Source organism: Carassius gibelio, chromosome B21 (genome assembly GCF_023724105.1).
Source record: "Carassius gibelio isolate Cgi1373 ecotype wild population from Czech Republic chromosome B21, carGib1.2-hapl.c, whole genome shotgun sequence".
Classification (NCBI taxonomy): domain Eukaryota; kingdom Metazoa; phylum Chordata; class Actinopteri; order Cypriniformes; family Cyprinidae; genus Carassius; species Carassius gibelio.
This window is the reverse complement of record NC_068416.1, coordinates 20,516,818-20,537,974: the sequence shown is the minus strand read 5'-3', so window position 1 is coordinate 20,537,974 and position 21,157 is coordinate 20,516,818. Positions and strand designations below refer to the sequence as shown.

Here is a 21,157-nt window from a genome sequence, read left to right as displayed (position 1 = left end):
CTATAAAGAACATTTTATCTGCTATGACGGTAGGTACTTTAATTAAGAATATAGAACAATAGGGAATAAAGTAATTACATTTTATTATAGCTCTCATATAACTCAATACTATATTTAAATGTTTAAGGAAGACAGGATGCCAGTGCAAGTTATGTTTGGGTTGACCAGTACAAAACCTGGACTGAAGCTCAGAGTTACTGCAGAGAACATCACACAGACCTCATCAGTATCAGAAATGAGATTGAAATCCAGAAAATCCAGGATTTATTTCAGAATTATTATGCTTGGAATGCTTGGATTGGACTGTACAGAACCAGGTCTTGGTCAGATCAGAGCAACTCTTCATTCAGTAACTGGAGGACAGGACAACCAGATAATGCTGGAAACAGTGAATACTGCACTGCAGTGTCATTTAGTGAGTCTGGGAACTGGACAGACGAAAACTGCAACTTTGCATTACCTTTCATTTGCTACAGTGGTGAGTAAATGTATGTGTAGTAGCCAAAGTTGTCAAAGATTTTAAATGCTAAATTTTGAAACTTTCTCCACAGTGTCATCGTTGGTATCTTCCCGTCAGTATCACTTTGTGTCTGAGTCTAAGACCTGGACTGAAGCTCAGAGATACTGCAGACAGAATTACATTGATCTGGCCACCATTGATAACATGGAGGAAATGAACAGCCTGATTAACACAGTTAATGGGAGTTACAATGGTTCAGCCTGGATTGGACTGTATGATGATGTGAACAGCTGGAGATGGTCACTGGAAGACAATGATTTCTATCAGGAAGCAGAAAGAGATTTCAGAAACTTCTATCATGAACCAGACAACTATGGTGGGAATGAACTGTGTGTTTACATGAATTATGATGGAAACTGGTTTGATATGGCATGCGACAACATGCTGCCATTCATTTGCTATGATGGTAAGTACATTTTGTTCATGAGATGTGTTACACATTTTTCAGTATTTTTGTTTGTACACATTGTACAAATATGTACATATTTCATATCTCAGGCAGAGAGACTGCCACACAGAGTTACATCAGAATCGGGGACTGGAAAAACTGGACCGAGGCTCGTAGATACTGCAGAGATCATTACACAGATCTCGTCAATGTGAGAAATCAGACTGAGAACCAGAGGATCCTTGAGACAGCAGGTGGAAGAGTCTGGATCGGCCTGTACAGAAACAGGATTTGGTCAAATGGTCAGAATACCAAATATGAAGATTGGAGACCAGCCATTCCCTACTCAGCACAGCAACCAGATAATGGTGAATATGTTTTCAGTCAGTGGGGTACCGAGCTCTGCACTGCTGTATCATTCAGTCATTTAGGTCGATGGACTGATGAGAACTGCTTATCCAGCATGCCTTTCATCTGCTATAACAGTACGTTTATTTTTGCTCTTTTTAACACTTAACATTTTTGCACAGGGTAAAAAGTGGATAGATGTCAATGTGTATATATTTACTCACAATAATTTATTTATTATTGTATATTAAGATTATATACAGTAGAGAGAGAGAGAGAGTTTTTACAGTATATGATAATTCACAGGAACCTGCACACAATCTTCATGCACCCATCAGTATCACTTTGTGTCTGAGTCTAAGACCTGGACTGAAGCTCAGAGTTACTGCAGACAGAATTACTCTGATCTGGCCACCATTGATAACATGGAGGAAATTAACAGACTCATTAAAACAGTGCGCAGGACTTATGGCAAAGCTTGGATTGGTCTGTATGATGATATGAACAGCTGGACATGGTCACTGGATAATACAGCTTTGGATGGAGGATTTAAAAGCTGGAATGTCCAGCAACCAGTGAACTCATATGGACAGAGTCTGTGTGTGTACATGCTTTATAATCGAGGAAGATGGAGTGAAGACTTTTGCTCGCAAACACGTCCCTTTGTTTGCTATGATGGTGAGAACTTCTGCTGACTTTTTCAAGATATTAGAACAATATATTTATGACACATACACACACACACACACAAAACTAAAATATGTCATATTCACACCTATATTCCCCACAGGACGAGTGAATGCTAGTACAAGCTATGTTCATGTTTACCAGTACAAAACCTGGACTGAGGCTCAGAGTTACTGCAGAGAACATCACACAGACCTCGTCAGTATCAAAAATGAGACCGAAAACTACAGGGTTCAGTTATTAATTTTTGATTATGACACTGTTTGGATTGGACTGTACAGAATCAGATCTTGGTCGGATCAGAGCAACTCTTCATTCAGTAACTGGAGGACAGGACAACCAGATAATGCTGGAAACAGTCAATACTGCACTGCAGTGTCATTTAGTGACTCAGGAAGCTGGACAGATGAAAACTGCAACACTGCATTATTTTTCATTTGTTACAGTGGTGAGTACTTATTTCAGACCCCAACAGAGTCTGTACAATTCTGTATGTTTAAAAACACAGATGCAGTTCACAGATTTGAACTGTTATTGAATTAAGATTTTTTTCTTTAAAACTGAGAAGAAAACATGTTAGCCTAATATTTAGATCCTCTTATATAGTCTGCAAATATTCTACAAACTTTTATTAGTTCAATATAAAGGAGTCTTTAAGATGTAGTTAATTCAGCTTCACACTTTCTCCCCACCTTGATAGCATCAGCATCATCCCGCCAATTTCATTTTGTGAATGAGTCTAAGACCTGGACTGAAGCTCAGAGTTACTGCAGACAGAATTACTCTGATCTGGCCACCATTGATAACATGGAGGAAATGAACAGCCTGATTAACACAGTTAATGGGAGTTACAATGGTTCAGCCTGGATTGGACTGTATGATGATGTGAACAGCTGGAGATGGTCACTGGAAGACAATGATTTCTATCAGGAAGCAGAAAGAGATTTCAGAAACTGGTATCATGAACCGAACAACATTGCTGGAAATGAACTGTGTGTTTTCATGGATTCTAATGGAAACTGGTTTGATTCATCATGTGAATATGTGTTCATATTTGTTTGCTATGATGGTAAGACATACCATTTTCTTCTTCGAATAAATTGAAAGATCCTAATTTGTTCAGTAATTGTCTTCCACATTTAAACCCCAAATTCTTCTGCGATAATGAAACCATTATTTTTCGTTATTTGATTGATTTATTATCTATAAAATTGACAAGTGAATAAATTAATTTACATCTAGTAATTTATGCTGTTGTTGTGTTTTCTTAGGTAGAGAAAATTCCTCTCAGAAGTATATCTTGGTATATTATTATACAACCTGGACTGGAGCTCAGAGCTACTGCAGAGAGACATACACAGACCTGGCCAGTGTGAGGAATGAGACAGAGCGTCAACAGATACTGGATGTTACACGTTATTATAGTTATTATGTCTGGATTGGTCTGTACAGAAACAGACTGTGGTCAGATCAGAGCAGCATTTCTTTTACATATTGGCTTCCATTTACTCAAGGTATTGATGCACAACCAGATAATGGTGTAAATGTCCCAGGACAGAGGATAGCCCAACACTGCACAGCTGTGTCTTTACAATACTTTGGCCAGTGGACAGATGAGAACTGCTTTGCTAATTTGCCCTTTTTCTGTTACAGCGGTAAACAAAAATAAGTTCTAATTAAAAAAAATAAAAAAATAAAAATAAGCACAGAGGAAAAGAAAATTCATTGTGTGTAACTCAACTTTAACACTAATGCTGGCTCTGTTTTCTCTTTGGTTTCTGGTGGACATAATGAACATCATATTGATGCATCATTTCAGATAAATATGGTATGTTTGTGCAAATATGTGCTCTCTTTCTGCTGCTTTCCTACTCTACACACACACACACACACACACACACATATATATATATATATATATATGTTTTTTTTTACAGTATCAGTGATGGGACTGAGTGTGAAAGTTACAAGTCTGGAGAATCTGTCAGAGTATCAGATTGAAGAGCTGGTTATACAGGTGAGAAACGTGTCAATGTAAAACACTCTAAATGGTATTTTTGTTTATTCTACAAGAATAACGCGCACAAAAATTAATACATTAATAAATCACTTTAAATCACATTTCAGCTCCAGGAAGAATTTATTAGACAAGGACTACCCAGCAACTTCACCATGCATTTGAGAAACTATCGTAAAACCAATCCATGAGAGGGAATAAAGAGCATTCCATTAAAAATACGGGTTTACATTTTTATCAAACTATTACTGAACTTCTACATTTTGCATGTTCTTGCTACTGTTAACTGAAATTCTGCACTGTTCATGATATTACAAAAAAAAAAAAAAAAAAAATACTGCAATGATTTGTTAATTCACCCCAGAACATTGGGATAGACTCCAATATATTTCTGACCAGACATGATAAGTGGTTTGGATATATGATAGATGGATGTTGACATGTTTATAATCTTATATGATAATTCAAACATCATAATAACTCAGGTTTCCTATCGGTCGTTCACTACGAGTTATGTCGTACGACATATGGGGTCTTACTTGGGAGGCCAATCATATTTGAGTTTAAGTGGATTTTGCATACCTGAGCCACTCCCTGTGCATACAGGTATAAATAGGTGACAGGTCCATCTACTCTTCAGATTTTTGCTTGTGGGTGGTTCATGCCTGCACTGCGTGCATGACCATGGCAATGCTGCAGTTGCGTCTCTCCTTTCTCAGGCCCTATTTACACTAGTGCATTTTCGTTTTAAAATGAACAACTTTTTGTTTATGCCCCAATCACACAGGACGTCACAGTCAATGCCTCTCATTACTTTGAATGGAGTGACGTCAAGCATTGCCAAAATGAATTGTGGGTCCATCGCGTCACGTTGGTACCGTTGCTCACAACAGACATGATAATTGGCCTCCCAAGTGAGACCCTGTATGTTGTTCGACATAACGTCTCAATTCCCTCCATCAGAGAACGAGGGTTACGTATATAACCGAGACGTTTTTTTGCACTTCACAAATAAAATGTTATTTGTCTACAGTACAATGGAATGTTACAGTACAACAACATACAGTGGAACAACCGGATGAAGGCAGGCACCTGACACGACTTACAGATCATATGGCACTTTCAGAATAAATGGGTCTGGAGGAAGTGTTACTGTGTATGCAGGTGGCAGGAATGATATACTTCATTTTCTTTTACTTTTCTTTCTTTCTTTCTTTTTTTCAAATGTTGCATATTTGTTTTATGGACAATGTGGTCATGGGGTATTTTATATTATCTTATATTATTTGCAGGTTTATCATGTATTTTAATAAATAATCACAAAAATGTGTGTAACAAATTTAATTTCTATCTATTGTATACATATTTAGTACAAGTTTGGTATTTATTTATTTTCAATATTGTAGTGAATTAGCTCAAAAAGGTTACTGTACTAATGCATTAAGCTATGTAGAAAGAATTAGCTTGTCTGCAAACACTAAACATAGAATCAAACTTGACTGAATGTACAACATTTAACTAAACTAAGAAAGCAGTTTGCAGTATAATTGAGCACAATCAATTTATTACTGCCCGGTGCAGTTATTTTCCTGTCCTGTACTGTGTTGTATAAATAGCAAATGCATTTGTGCCCATTTTTTCGTTGTTATTTAAAGAGGGCATTATTATAGGTGGGTCTTCAATGCGCATACACGCTGCTTATTACACACATAAGGATGCACAGCAACACATAAAAATTAAAGGATTACAATGTAAAAGAATATTATTGGGTAGACTACATAAATATAAAAATGCCACATGTATCAGAATTAGGCTACCTATTTGCTCGGACGAGCAGTCCAGTTTTCTTTCTGGAGATGCGTTCTGTCTTTGCACTTGCAAATTCCACCATGTAAAAAGCAAAACCATCTTGGCATGAGTGCAACTCACTGGTGAATGGGAGATGAGACTCTGATTGGTTTATTGCACGTTGTGTCCAAAAAACACCCATTACTCATTAAGAGAATATGGACACCAAGTTTACACTATGTGCCTGGGCACGCCGATCATTTTCCTGATGTTAAACTAGCAAAAGTGGAGCGCACCTACACCGTGCGCTTTAGACCATGCACTTAGATCATTAAAATATGGCTCAATATGTCCTTGCAATCAGTTGCTAACAACCATAACAGATGAAAATAACTATTAGTTAAACAAAATATGAGACAAATCATGCATCCATGCTTCCACAAAACATGCTTGTATTGTAACAGAAATGTAATCTTGTGTAAGTAATGTAATCTAGTAATAATCTGATATAGGAAGTATAACAAATCATAAATACTGATATGCAACCCAAAGCCAGGGACATGTAATGTTGACTATATTAACATTGCAGTATAATTGAGCACTATCAATTTAACATTTATTACACTTAATAAGAACTCTGATTTATTTTACTTAAAAAACAATCTTCACATAAATGTTATAATAAATATCATATAATAAATGTTATTAGAAAAATTATATTTAAAATAAATGTAAAAATGTAAAAACATATTTACCTATGCCCTTTAGCAAATAGGAAATATACAGAAATTGAATAAAGTTATTAAACACTACTTTAAAATGAAATATACATTCAAACCAAAATGTATTCAGACACCTTCGAAATGTCTCACATTATCACAGTTTTTTCACTATAGTTTATAAAGTGGTAATAAAATATGACAAGAACAAATGTGTCAGAACAAATTCATCTTTATAATGTCATAACTTTGATAGAAAGTTATTTAATGAATTAGATTGAATAGCTGTCAGCCATTAAATTTTAAAACACAATTAGATGATACCAATTTAGGTCAACCAATTACCAAGCAATTTTTGATTTTGTTCAGTCTGTGGTGTAAATAGCTCACATTAGCAGTTAAAGAAAAAACATTTAAGGAAAACATGTTCATGTCAAAGTGTTTGAATAATCTTTGTTCCCAATTTTTTTTATCAGTTTTACTTAATTTTGCCATACTCACTTACATAAATTAACTATAGTGTCCTGCACCCACTAGTAAAAAAAATTAATCAAAAATTATATCTGGTGTCTGAATAACTTTTGGTTTGACTGTAGATGAATTCTAAAAACAACCAAATGTTTTTCTTTGATTAACAGACATCGCAGCAGCTGGGTTATTAGGTTATTTGGCTGCTATTACTTTAAGAGCTGCCACTGCTGAACTTTGTTTACAGCCTACACTGTGTAATGACATCTGTAATAAAATTTGCTCTGACAACATCTCATCTGACTGCAGTTCACTGATTGTCACCTGTACTGTTTCTGCGCTCATTTGACTAGCACCTGTTGCTGAGGTGGAGTGCGCATCTGAAAAGCATCCCGTTTTATATGGTTGTAAAGATTTTCTAAATAAACATAATTATTGTCAAGAAGAGACAGAAACAGAAATTTTGCAAGCACTAGAATAAACCTAACTTAAAACTTAAAAAAGAAAGGTAAAAAAAAAAAAAGAAATTGTTAAAAAAAATTGTTAATATCATGTGCAGTTTATCTTGTTTTAAGTTTGTTACACTTACAAGTTCCAGAAAATGCAGCATATAAACATTAAACATTGTATAATGAATTCTGTCACATACATGTAGACCTATTAAAAGTATGCAGAGATAAGGGTATTCTGCGTAGTATGCTAGTGTTTCATTTTACAAATAGCACTGTTCCTGACAACAAAAAACAGTTTTTCTGTTCTTTGAGAAGAGTGGCTGCTGTTAAACTTCCACTCTCATGTGAACCAAAAAAGCCTTTTTTGTGAAGTGACAACAAGTGACAAATAAGCCTACCACACATAATCTGGCTTATATTTTAGAAACTTACTGTTTGTCCAAGATAATCATTATTTATATTAAGAACTGAACAGTACAACACACACACACACACACACACACGTTCTTTAAAAATAATTTATTTGATCCAGAGGCATTTGTTCATGCTTGAATTCAGTTAACCAGTCAGGATAACTCATAAAAAAGTCAAAAGATGATTCAACAGTGCAGATATAGATAATAACAAGAAAAAAAAGAAAAAAAAAAAAACGGTACAACAATATTGGTTTCCCCTTTTCTTCATCCTTTATCCACTGATCTGCCCTTTCTTGGTGCTATCGATCAACTTATTAAGTGTCAAATCAGATGCACTTTATCATGGCTGCATGCTTGTTTTCCAGGCGTCATCTTGAGCAATGGAGGCAAAATGCTGCCTGTAGTTTATTTCAGCTGATTAATTCGACCCGGCCACTTTTATTTGTCACGTACCTGTGACTGACTGACTTATTGTGGATGGGTGAGACCTTAAAATAAAAACTGTGTTTCAGGCTATGTTGACACATATATGCATACTCTGATTTTGCAGATTAAAAACTGAGCTAAACCAAAAAAACTGAAACCAAAACTATTACAAATAAATTTTCACAGACAGACGTACAGATATCCTAGATAGACAGATTTGGTGATACACCCACACACACACTCACACAAATTATACAGCACATCTGTTGCCATCAGCAGGGTATAATAAAGTACATGATTGGATGAAATACAGAAGAGAAACGCATGACAAGCCAGTTGGTGACATTATTTAGACTGACAAAGAGTGTTTGCACAACAGATTGGGTGACCCAAAGCAATGTCAAAACCTGACTGTGTCAGATGAGAAATTAAAAATGACAGACTCCAATATGTTGCACAGAAGGATGGCGACAAATACAAGGCTTTGAGAGAACATAACAGAGGCTCTATAAAGGAACCATGGTGCCTCTGTGACAGCATCTTAAAAACTCAATACCACCACACAAAGACAAGGAGACGCGTCACATTATTAAACCTCTAATCACATGGTAAACGAGCCCCCTTTGTGCTGGTAAGATTCATAAAGTGCTGTCGGATTCAATTTTGTGGAAATATCTTTCTCAAATCTCAAAGGGCGAATCATATAATAATGTGAAAACAAGCTATTTATAGGAACTGAAATAATTTACACTAGTTTAAACCTCATGTGCATACAGTAACCACAAAAACAAAAGGCTGCCAGTATAGAAATTTGGCAGTCTGAGAACTTTAATAATGTGCTATCTATAATGTTGGCCAAATATAACAACACTGAAAGTACTGACCTTTTCTCTGATATACATGGTCACAGGGTTGCTTGTGTAAAAAGACACATTGACTGAGCCTCAAATAAAACTACATTTGTAAACTAATAATAATAATCAATTTGAATTTAATCTTTTAAAAATGCTTATTATGTACTTATAATACCATAAAATGTAAATAAAATGCAAAAAGAATTGGTTCAATTAAATCAAACTCTGTTGTTATATCTCTGTTAATGCGGTTTGTTTTAATAAATGTGAATGCTGCTCTGGTGCAGTGATATATAAAAGCACAATGAACCAAAGACATCTAAATGAACCAAAAACAGGATGTGATGTCACACTTTTAGAATGCTGCCCTTTTTATAGCACATATAATGTGCTTCACAAAATGTCTACCCAAACATTAAATATGTACACTTTAGATATGACTACACAATTTGTATTATTTTAAGATACGCTTTGCTATTTATTTTAGAATCCCTGACTCATCTCAAATCTGAAGTCATATATGGAGCCCGCTGTCTGGCTGTATTACTTCTGCTTTGCAGTCTCTGAGGTCTTCATTCCCTTTCTCAGACCCCCACTGATTGAATTTGACTTTGAAATATGTTGAGAACTAATGGAAACCAATGGGAGGGTAGGCGGCTCTATGAATAATGATATTCATTTCCATAGGTTTTTGCTATGGCTGAATGCCAACGAGAGCCAGCAGTATGACTTTTATATTATTAAAGTAACTAGGTGGATGTAGAAGGGCCAAATGGCCTCATTACTGCACATATCTCAGGCTTCATGTACTTTACTTATGAAGTGGTCGATCAACTTAACACAACACATCATGACTATGACAAGAAAATGCATTAGCGGGTGATCTGTCTGAAACGCAACTACTCTACAGTATACTGGATCAAATACTAACATGTTTTAGATATTTTTGTACAGTGGGAGTCATAATAGAGTCTTAGATTTATTAATACACATACTGTACAAACACACACACACATTGAGAAGAGTACTTCCACATGAAATGCACCAAAAGTGCTAGTGTAAAAGTACTTTAAGAGTCACAAAATGAGACTCTCTCATTTTAAGAGTCATTAATTAAATAACTAAATTACTTGCTTGTTTTCTAGTATGCATCAATTTCTATGCAAGGCTTATAAGTAATGGTTGTTTCAAATGTTATTTTAGTCTCATTGAGAGACCGTTATAGTTTTAGGTAGTATTTTGATTTTATATATATACAGTATATATATTTTTATTCTTTTTTGTTTCTTTTTTTTAAATCTTAGTTTTAGTTCTATTGTTGTGTGTTTTTCATTTGATAGTTCTTTTGATAGTTCTTTAGTAATTTTGTTGTGTTTTGTCATTTAAGGTTAAAAGCTTAAAATAATGCGTATAATACAGTTTTTGTTCATTTTAGTTTTAGTTGTTTTAGCACAAAAGTTAAACTAAATAAAAATAAGAAATGGTGAAAATTGTATTTCAAATAATGAAAGACGAGTAAAAACTTAAAAGCTGTTTGTTTGTAAGAAAATAAGAAATACATTAAGACATTTCAATCAGAAAAAATACAACTCCTCAGTCCATAATATTTCTTTCTGACGGCACCCATTCACTGCAGAGGATCCATTTGCTAGCGAGTGATGTAATACTAAATTTCTCCAAATCTGTTTTGATGATGAAACAAACCGCATGTTGGATGGCTTGAAGAGGAGTGCATTTCCAGAAAATATAAATTTTCGGCTGAACTGCTCCTTTAAAGGCTTTTATTCAGTTTTTGTGCTGAAAATAATGTTTGTTAAATTTGATTTCACCCTTTCTGTTGCCTTCTGCTCTATCCATTTCCTGTTTGCTCCTTTCAGTTCCACTTGTGTTGCCCCACCTCTGTTTTATAATCGTTTGTACCTCCTTTCCTCCCAACTTCTGAGCAAATGTATGTATTGCTTAGACTGCGTGGTTCTGCTGTCTCATACTATACACACTGTTAACTTTGTCTTTGTGTCAATGTGTGCTGCTGCCTGTCTCCATCAGCCTGTTAGAGCTGTTTGGAGTAATGAATGAATCCATCTCCACACACTGAGCGCACTGCCACCATTAGACCAGACTGGGCCATATATCACACCATATATCATAAATCACGAGCCAAGTCAAGGCCTAATGGTTAGAGAGTCAGATTTGTAACCTTTAGTTTTTGGGTTGGAGTCTCGTCTTGTGTGTGTGGTGGGGGGGAGGGGGGACAGCTTACTTGGCCACATGTCACATCACTTTCAGTAGGGTCTAAATGTCTAGTTAAAAAGTTTTTTTTTTTTTTTTTATTCATTATAAACTTTTTGGAGCACTTGTGGACTTTTGAAAAGTACCGCCATGAAGCGCATTAACTGGTGAAAAAGAAATAAAAAGGATTTTGACATGTTTAATGTTAATCTTATTTCAGTTTCATAACCCTCATGCTGTAAACTTCACACCATCAGACCAGACGGAAACTGATTAAACCGAAACAAACCTCCATACGGTCTGAAATGCCACAAATAGTGTCTTAGTATGACTTCTGGGTGGATGGAGTTGTGTGTTTTATGAGACCTGTCCAGATGGGTGAGTCTGTTTACCTGGAATTACCTCACGCTGGTGGGGAATCTCTATTGAAACTCTACTAAAGGTCAGAGAAAAAAGGCCAATCACTCCTAAAAAAACAACAACAACAACAACCTTGCATTGATTACTTAAAGTTCATTTAGAGATTGTGTTAAAAATATAAATCCAAATAAGCTTCCAAAGGATTTCCAGTGAATAGGTATTAGTCATTATATCCAGAATAGCATTGCAAAGTATTTTTAAGGACTTTATTCCAATGTTACACATTTATTGCTTAATAATTTTGATTCTAATTCACTTGTTAACATGTATAGCCACTATATTAGACAGCTAAAATAGGTGGTGAGTGCAATTATCAGTATAAACGGACAGCTACTTAACATTCATATATTTGCCAACATGATTTGATGTAAATAAAACCCAGGAAACCTAGACTATACAAATACTTTCTCATATGTAATATTTCATGAATCATATTACAGCATATGTAAGCCTGCCCTTGCATGTGCATGTCAACATCAGATTTTGCACAGCCAGTGATTCCTCAGTGAACGCTTAAAAACTCATTGCTTGGTTTTAATATGTTGGGGAAATATCTAATAATGTGTCCATAAAGTTGTTCATTATCTATGACCAATGTTGTAAAAAATATAGATTCAGGTTTTTCTAATGATTGGTGCCCATTTTTAAGAGACAAGTTTCTTGCTGAGCTACCTTTATGTATTGTATATAATAAATATGTTTTATATACACCACCTTCTAAAACAAAACTGTCTAAAACGAATACAAACAGTCCAAATGCATTTAAGAAAAAAAATTCATTCATGTTTTAGCAAAGCCACTGAATACAGAGTGGAAGAACATGGGGGATTCAAAGATTTTGTATTAATCAAAGCAAAACATATCCATTCAAAAAGTCATTTTAATCCTCTCAAAAACTATTCAACATGAGGATGGGAAGAGCCGACACAATACTTTAAACTTTGATGGGTTCCCTAAACGGTCTGGTGCTTTAATTTAAAATTACATTGCAAAAATAACACCTCCTTTCAAAAGCCACAGCATTTGTTTTCCTTTTTTTTTTTTTTTTTTTTTTTTGGATCACTTCAGGGTCCAAACTGGGACTTCTGGCCAGTTTGACCATTATTTATTTAAACAACACAACAATTTTGATGTGTTTTAAAAAGAAAACAAATTGTCAGAGCTCTCGAGAAATGAGAAGCCATCTAATGTGCTGATTTAAAAGCCTTTTGATTTTTTATTCTCACGGCATTTTGAAAGCAAAACCCTCACTGTTTCCCCTGAGGCCGATTGTTCAGGTCTACTGATCTCAAGTCTTTGATTGTATATGGTGAGCATGTAAGCTCAGATGATGAAGTTTTTGATGTTTAGAAAAAGAAGACTGAATGACTTTAGTCCTCAAAAAGTATTCTCAATGAGACTTTGAGCATCTCTTTAATGAAATGAACATCCTTTGTGTTGTGTTCACATTGCGTTTTTTGCAATGGAATTTTAAAATAAGACATTTTCAATCAATGAGAGACTTAAGGAACATTTTTGGAAGTTCAGATTGTGCAACTGTTGTGTAAGGGTGTTTCTTCAATTAATTCCACTTTCATATACCAGGGGTTGATTTTTAAACTGATAGACTGTAACTTTTTCCTTTTTGTTATGTAAAGGTCACATCTAACTTCTTGAAAAGATTTTTCAGTGCTGTCATTAATTCTGCTACTTTCTTAGTTACTTACAAGATCTTTTTTTTTACTCGTCTGAGATTTTAAATCACAAAAGATGACAATCCACCATAAAATTATTAAATGTACAAAAGATGGAAATTAATACAGGGTAATTACCCAGCACAAAAGGGTTTTTTTTTTATCAAGGAGATATAAACTTTGCAATGTGCGAAATGAAGAAAAAAACATGCCAGAATTTGTATCAAAGTATGTAAAAGTATAAATATAAAATGTTTATTCATAAAATGTACATGAGGAAAAAGTGGTGGAAATGGCATTTATTAATGATAGTTCAGGGTAAAAATAACAATAGTAGAATTCGCCTCCAATGCACATATGCTGTTGTATATTGACAAGTGTGTTTTAAGAGTTATTTTGTGTGTTTTGTGTATGTCAGATCTGCTTGATCCAATTGATTTGTTTCACAGAAGTCACTGGTGCACCTCCGAGACATGACTCAATACAGATTTCAGTAAATGAAGCATGGCCACAGCTGATAAACTCAATGCAATAAAACAATCCCCTCTCGGCTATTAAATAATCATTCATAAACCACCCTGTGGGCTTCGTGTAAAGAAAAAGCCAAGAAAAGCAGATTATATTTAAATGACTTTACTGTTCCTTCAGTCCCCCTCCTGTTTCCTTCTTAATCATAATTATCTCTTGGTACAAACCCTTAGCGTAAACAAAGCCTTAGCACAATTGTTTAAAGTGTGTGAATAATGCAGCAGAGAGCTGAATATTTAAAACAAGCGATAAATCTGTGGTTCCATGTCTACACTGCTCTTCAGCTGCTCTTTTGGTCACGTTTTGACCAAAAACATGTCCACGACACAGGACTCTGAAGCACTATACACTGTTTAAATTAATAAACAAACAAATAAATTATATATCTATAGATAGACATATAAATGGATTATATTATACAAATAAATACATGTACATTATATACATGAACATTATCTGTTAAGTTTACAGACATTTCCAACAGTGTAGTGCATTCAAAATATGGCTAAAACACCTGTGAAAAATCAATATGGGAAATCATATTAATATAGGACATTAGGCCCTATTTTTACAGACTTTTCTTAGAATGGAGATATGAAATGTAGGGTTTCACTTGTAACCATCACTGATTATGCGTGAAATAAGAAAGACAAGAAAAGGAAGAGAAAAGAACATCCCACTGAAGCAAAGGCAATTTTACCTCTTTTATAAGATCATTTTGCTGCTCCTGGACAGAACCTTATCAAGCCAGCCAAGAAATAATTTTGAGTCGATTAAGATGATCGTCCAAATCACATTACACTTTGGAGGCTGAGCTTGATGAGTTTTTTATCTTTCAGTTGAGCAAGGAACAAAATCTCATTAATACAGAAGGGGTGAAGAGCAGATGCCTCAGGGTTTTGCATTATAGCTAATATCTGATTTACACCATGCATAAGTATGGTAATTTCCACTTGGTGATTGGTGCCTTATACTATGTAAGGTGACTGGTCTCTCCATCTCTCTCCATCTTTCTTGCATACTGCTCTCAATGTACAGTAATGTTTAATATTTGTGCAATATTTTAGCCCTTTTTTCTGGTGTTATTTGAAAGAAAGTTGAGTTTGTCACTGCTACATGCTGTAAGATTCTAATGGAAACAACACTGTAACAATCTTGAACTGTAAAATATGTATTTATGATATTTTTAATTTCATTTTAGGGTATTCCGACTACAGAAATTGGTCAGCTGGTAGAGATTTTGGACTAGCATCTCTATTGCGGTTACACGCTCACGTGATATTGCTGTGCTGTGGTCACAAAAACCTGTCGTTTATGTGCATTGTAAGCATTGTGGTTTAAAAACAAGTGGTTTTGAGTTGCTGAAATGCAATTAGCAGTGAAAGAGAGCTTATTTTGCTATGAGATAATGTCTGAGATATTGTTTCTGAGTGCTGTCAGAGAGGCATGTACACTTGAAGATGGTGCTCTTAGAGTGTGGGAGCAGGGCCGCTGCTGGCCAAATGGGTGCCCTAAGCTGAATTGTATAGTTGTCCCCCCTCCCTGCAAATATTATGGATGTAAAAAAAAAAAAAAAAAAAAAAAACTACTATGGGGTCAGACCTTTAATAAAATATAAAAGTAAATAAATAAACTGTCATTAAATTGTATTATTTACAATTGTAGCTCTAGGCAGTTTCCTATGGCTATTATTTTATTTATAGAGTTGTCGGATTGATTTTAGACTCTAAGCATTCGGAAATCCCACAAAAGAAAATTAATCATTTTTACTACGCTAAAACTGTGGTTAATATTTGTAAAGGTTGTGATTTCCACGTTTTTGTTGAAAAAATTATAAAGGCTGTGGCATTTCTATCGCAAAAAGTTGGCCAAAACTTAAAGATTAAGTAGATATTTAAATTAGCCTAAATGTCAATAATATTGGTCAATATTAAAGGACTCAATCGTCCTGTAAGTGTAACAGCAGCAATTATCAGGCCTTTGACTCCCTTTGCAGGCGTCTGTAATGTACATAAATTGTTTATTTTGTATTACATTATGTATTTTAACAGTGTGAAACCATATGAAATTGTAAAAAAAATTAATTAATTAACTGTTTTATATAGTGCATTTTAAGTAATTTTAAAGGTCTTTTTTTTACTGTATAATCAAAAAACAAATGCCAGGATTTATGTTAATGCACTAAAAAAATGTCTCATTCATCCAATTAAAAAAAAATTCAGGGTAATGATTCACATCTATATTTTTTTTTTTTACTTGAGTCAATTAAAAATAAATAACTCGCCCTTAGGGGCAAAATCATAACCCTAATCTTTTTAAATGTAGGAATGAAACATTTTTTTTTGTGTGTGTGAAAATTGTGTGTCAATCAAGATTGATATGAAGCTTAGTCGTAACGTTAGACCTTTAGATGCAAGTTATAGTTTATGAACTTAATTGTATTCTTTTACATTTAAACTAGCGGTAACGCTGAACTAATGCAAACAAAGAACGTCTCTGTGTTGGCATCCTCCCACAGGTTAAGAGATTTTAAACAAACACTGTTAATACACATTTAGTTGCCCAGGGATGTTGTACACGCCAACGTCCCTTGGCTCCACCCCCACAGTGCCAGAAAGAGAGACGCGCAAAAGCGTGAGGCGCAAAGGGAAAAACAGTATCGAAAGCTCAAATTTGACTGAAACGCTACATAAAAGCAGCGTTGTAAATAAATGAGTAAATAAATTGGAAAATATGTATATGTTTCATTTATATTTTGCAATTATATACCTATTAAATAAATACCTTATTTAAATAAAAAATAACTATATCAGGAAATATAACGTTACTTTGGAATAAATGACTCATATCGGATATAAGATTTTGGTCATTTTGCCCATCCCTAATTCCAACAACAAATAAATAAGGTCAATTTAAATGTTTGATGAATAAACTTTAAAAAATGTAATACAATAAAGATTATAATAAAAAAAAATATATAACGAGTATCTACGAGTAATTTTGCGATCGTTCGTTATTGTTTCACGAGCGTTTCCCAACAATGCACTTGACACAGTTGCACGTAGCTGTGCTTTAAGGGCTACTTAGGAGTCGCTGTCCCTTTATCAAGTGCTGAAATGTCACATTATGGCTCTTCATTGTAGTACTCTATCGTTTATTGATGTAAACCTAATGCTGCATTCCAGACAGACAACTTGGATATAATAACTATAACACAATAAAATATTATAGTCTATAATATTATACTTTACTTAATAATATATAATATACTTAATATACTTTAAATATTTATATATTATGTTAGGTAAAAAATGTTAGCCTAGTAAGTCGCTTTAGATAAAAGTGTCTGCTAAATGCACAAAAATATTTAAATTAATTTATTAATACACAGTATATATAGTATATATATATATATATATATATAGAGAGAGAGAGAGAGAGAGAGAGAGAGAGAGAGAGAGAGAGAGAGAGAGAGAGAGAGAGAGAAAGAGAGACGTTATTTTGGATCAAATACATAGCTGGTTCTCGTGCACTTCAGCAAGTCATTGACATATTTTTTCATTGTCATTTAATATAAATGTGTATTTCTATATTTCTGTCCTCTTTAATTATTTCATTTATAATAAAAAAAAAAACAATCAAATCCTTATATTATAATCACATTGCAGTTGAATCAAGTTAAAAGTGTAATCTGCTGATTTTCCTGCAGGTGACCGCATAAATCTGGGCCCGGTTTCCCGATAACGCTCACTCTTAGCGCGCTAAGAAGACCTCAAAAGATATATCTTACCAAAGTTGTTTATGTTCCTAAGTGTGTTCCCCGAAGTGTCCCTTAGGAAGCTCTTAGCACGCTGCCTCTTACGTCCGACGTAACAAGAGCGCTGTCCCGAGCGAGGGTGCTGAATTAGTTGGCATCGATTGCTCATGAATCGATTTTCCATTTCACGCGAAGGTACAATAAAGCGTTAAGAAAGACAACACGTTCTATGCAAATTAAATATTCCTCAAATTATTATAGTAACATTTATTTTAACATATTTTAAGTTATCAGTATATAGACTATAAATTTAATTATCAAATTGTCAGTAACCATATGTTGTGATGGTTAGATGAATCAGGGATCCCTCACTAATCATACACCATCCTTATCCCGTTGTGCCACATGTGCCGCTTCGTGACATGGGTTTAAAGACTTATAAAAATTATATAATACACCTTTATATTAATGGTAAGGTACTTTACAATCAGACTTGACTGGCAAGCATCTGCAGTTACTTCCGTTTAATGCGGTAATGATTGCAATTGGTTTATGTTTTAAATAAAAAGCAACCTATCAATGAACAGGGAGAGAGAGTTAGATACAGAATATGGTGGGGAAGCAACGTAAAAAAGGGCACCAAGCCTCTCGTCAGAGGAAGTTGAAGTTTTGCTGGACATTGCCACCAGGTCGGAGATCACACCCCTGTGGTCCACTATAACCTGCACGTTTATGGACGCGTATCCCTTTCGTGATGAGTAGCCTACGCCTGATCAATCACTGATGGATTGGAGATAGGGATGAGTGTGCCATCCACCAGGATCTAATCCCCAGCATGGAGCAGAAGGGCTATGGTGACAGTGTGGACGCACCTCCACACCGAGGTCTTGATTAGGCTGTAGCCCTCTCTCACGACCTCGATGAATCTCTCAGTAGCAAAAAAAAATAATAAAAAAAAAAAAAAAAAAAAAAAAACCTTAGCGCTGAGCTTCAGGGCTTAAAGCAAAATCCCGCCGCGTTAGGTCTGAATTTTTTTTTTTATATATAGCCACGTCAGGCAAAATGTAAGAAGGGCTTAAGTTTTGCAGAATAAAAAAATTGACATGGACTAAATGGCTCCGCGTCTGGCACAGTCTTTGATTCAATACAAGGACAGGTTGGATCGCTGCTATGGTCGCTTACTGGACACAACCATGATTACCCATTTAAAGATCTTAGCCATTTAGAGCCAAATTGTTTCCCAGATTTAAATTATCAAAAAATTGCTTGTCAATTCGCTTTAATTACATTACGAAAAAGCCTAGGCTAATTACCACCATTTTAGTTCTGATACCACATGAAGTCAACTTTATAAATAGGCCTGTATCCATTGCGAACATAATTTATTATGAGTTTTAAAAAATAACATAAAATCATTGTTGAGCCACAACATTGTCAACATACCATAGTTTGACTTAAGAGTTTGACTTAAGAGCGATAAGAACGTTTTGGGGAACCGGGCCCTGTTTTCTACGATGCACTTAGGGCTTAACGATTACTCCAGAGCACACGTAGATCTAAGATGATTTTTAAGTGCTACTTAAGTTACGATGCTTTTGGGAAACAGACCGTAATATTAAAATCATTCGTACGATCGTTTTTTACAAATTTCTTAGGCTTATGAAGCTTTTGGGAAACCTGGCACAGAATAATTTCACTTTTGTCTCAGAAAGGCTCTCATTTCAATATGAGTCATTTCAGCATACAGAACCATTTAAAAGTTAAACCAAACTCATGAAAACAGATGTTTCACCCCACATGCATACACATGCAAAGCATGCTACAGACTGCAAGTGACCTTTTGAAAGGAAGCTACCTATGGATTCCATAAAGGGAATTGGGACTATCATTACTAAAACTCTGTTGACTTCTATTGTTTTAATACTGAGCTAATCCTAAAACTAATCATGACTGTAACCTATTCCTCTTTTAGATTTTCATTATCAATTAGTATCTATTTAAAGTCCTTTTTCATTGGCTGATCCTCAGCAAGGGCCATAAAACAGGCAAAATCTGACCCCCTCATATTTAAATGTATCCTGCAGTTACCAACTGCTTGTATTGTATATGTGTAGCCACATTCATGCATTTAACAAACTGATGAGAATAGATTTGGAGGAATTTACAGTTTTGTGCTGGCATCACTGTCTTAAAACTTTAGGTTACTTTAGTTTGTTAAAGAACTATCTATCTAACACTGTTTATACTACAGTGCTGACAAAATGGGGATTATATAACTGTCTTTTCATGAGAGTGAAGGGAGCAACACAAGTTACAGATGCACAGCAAAATGTCAGCCTGGGAAAATTAGTGCATCCCAGATCTCAGATTCCTCTTCTCCTTCATCTATCCTAGTCTTCATCTGTCCCACTGATTGGGTGATTTGACAGTTTATACCCATAAGGCACTGCTGTCTTTGACATTATCCATTAGTAACCTGACTGCCCACTCTCCATCTTGATGGTGTCTATCTCTGCTGCTTGGTTTTGACCTTTCGGCTGTTTTTAGGTCCCTCTGAAATACGGTCAGTCCATCAGTATCATTCCGACTGAAAAAAAAAGAAAAATAAATTAAAGTTCTGACATTGAAATTCATATCCTGCTCAACAGCACTGCTAAAGAATAATCAGAATTTCAAATTCATATTTTATATGGACTGTGGATTATTATTGTTTTGCATATTGTGTAACATCAGTAAACAAAACAAAATTGAAAAAGTCATTTCATGAACTCCAAGAAAATATTGAACTAAAAGTGTACTTTGAGAAACTGAGAATCAGCAGTTATTCAAAAGCATTACAGATAATGGATCTCATTCACCACCAACAGGTCAAAACTGGCACTGAGTGAATCAGAGCATTTGAGGTTTATCTCTACACTTTGATTCGTCTCATCTATCAAATAGTCTGGGAACACAAAACTGCCTGACTTTATGGTTTTATTTGTGCATAATACTTTAAAATCTGAATAACAAAAACGACCATATCATCAGCATGGGCCAAGAGGACAAAGCAGCACTGCAACATTACAGGGCTCTCAAATAGAAAAAGGCTATTCTATTCTGTGGCTCAATTGAGCTGTGTTTTGTAGCTGCACCCATCAGTTTTTTGGCCACGGGAGTACCACAGAACCTTGCGTGGGACAACTCTAGGTGGGTAGGTTTCTATTCATAACATAACAGACTGAGCTGTTGATTTCTGGAACACAATGGCCAATAAGAGGTGATTAAGTTAAAATCTACTCACTTCAGTGCTGAAGTTGCATGCTCACGAATCATCTAATTTTAACACATGAAGTGTAGACATTATCAAAGATTCATTGTACATATGTTCATTGTGCTATAACAGAGCTTTATAAGATCGTGATGAATTGAGATGTCAGCTTTTAGTGATAATAAAGCAAGCGCTACTCGCATTCTGCCATGCCAAA

General features: G+C 34.9%; 1 protein-coding gene across 1 annotated transcript in view; it reads left to right on the top strand.

Annotated features, from left to right (window-relative positions):
• LOC127985607 (macrophage mannose receptor 1-like) overlaps window positions 1–3,765 on the top strand; it is a 40,105-nt gene extending 36,340 nt beyond the window's left edge. The window contains exons 7-12 of the mRNA XM_052587640.1: window positions 552–926; window positions 1,019–1,393; window positions 1,563–1,934; window positions 2,047–2,391; window positions 2,644–3,012; window positions 3,215–3,765. Of these exons, the coding sequence (XP_052443600.1) occupies window positions 552–926; window positions 1,019–1,393; window positions 1,563–1,934; window positions 2,047–2,391; window positions 2,644–3,012; window positions 3,215–3,612 (2,234 nt within the window). The 3' untranslated portion in view covers window positions 3,613–3,765. The remainder of the gene's footprint in view (window positions 1–551; window positions 927–1,018; window positions 1,394–1,562; window positions 1,935–2,046; window positions 2,392–2,643; window positions 3,013–3,214) is intronic.
• The last annotated feature ends 17,392 nt before the right edge of the window (window positions 3,766–21,157 follow it).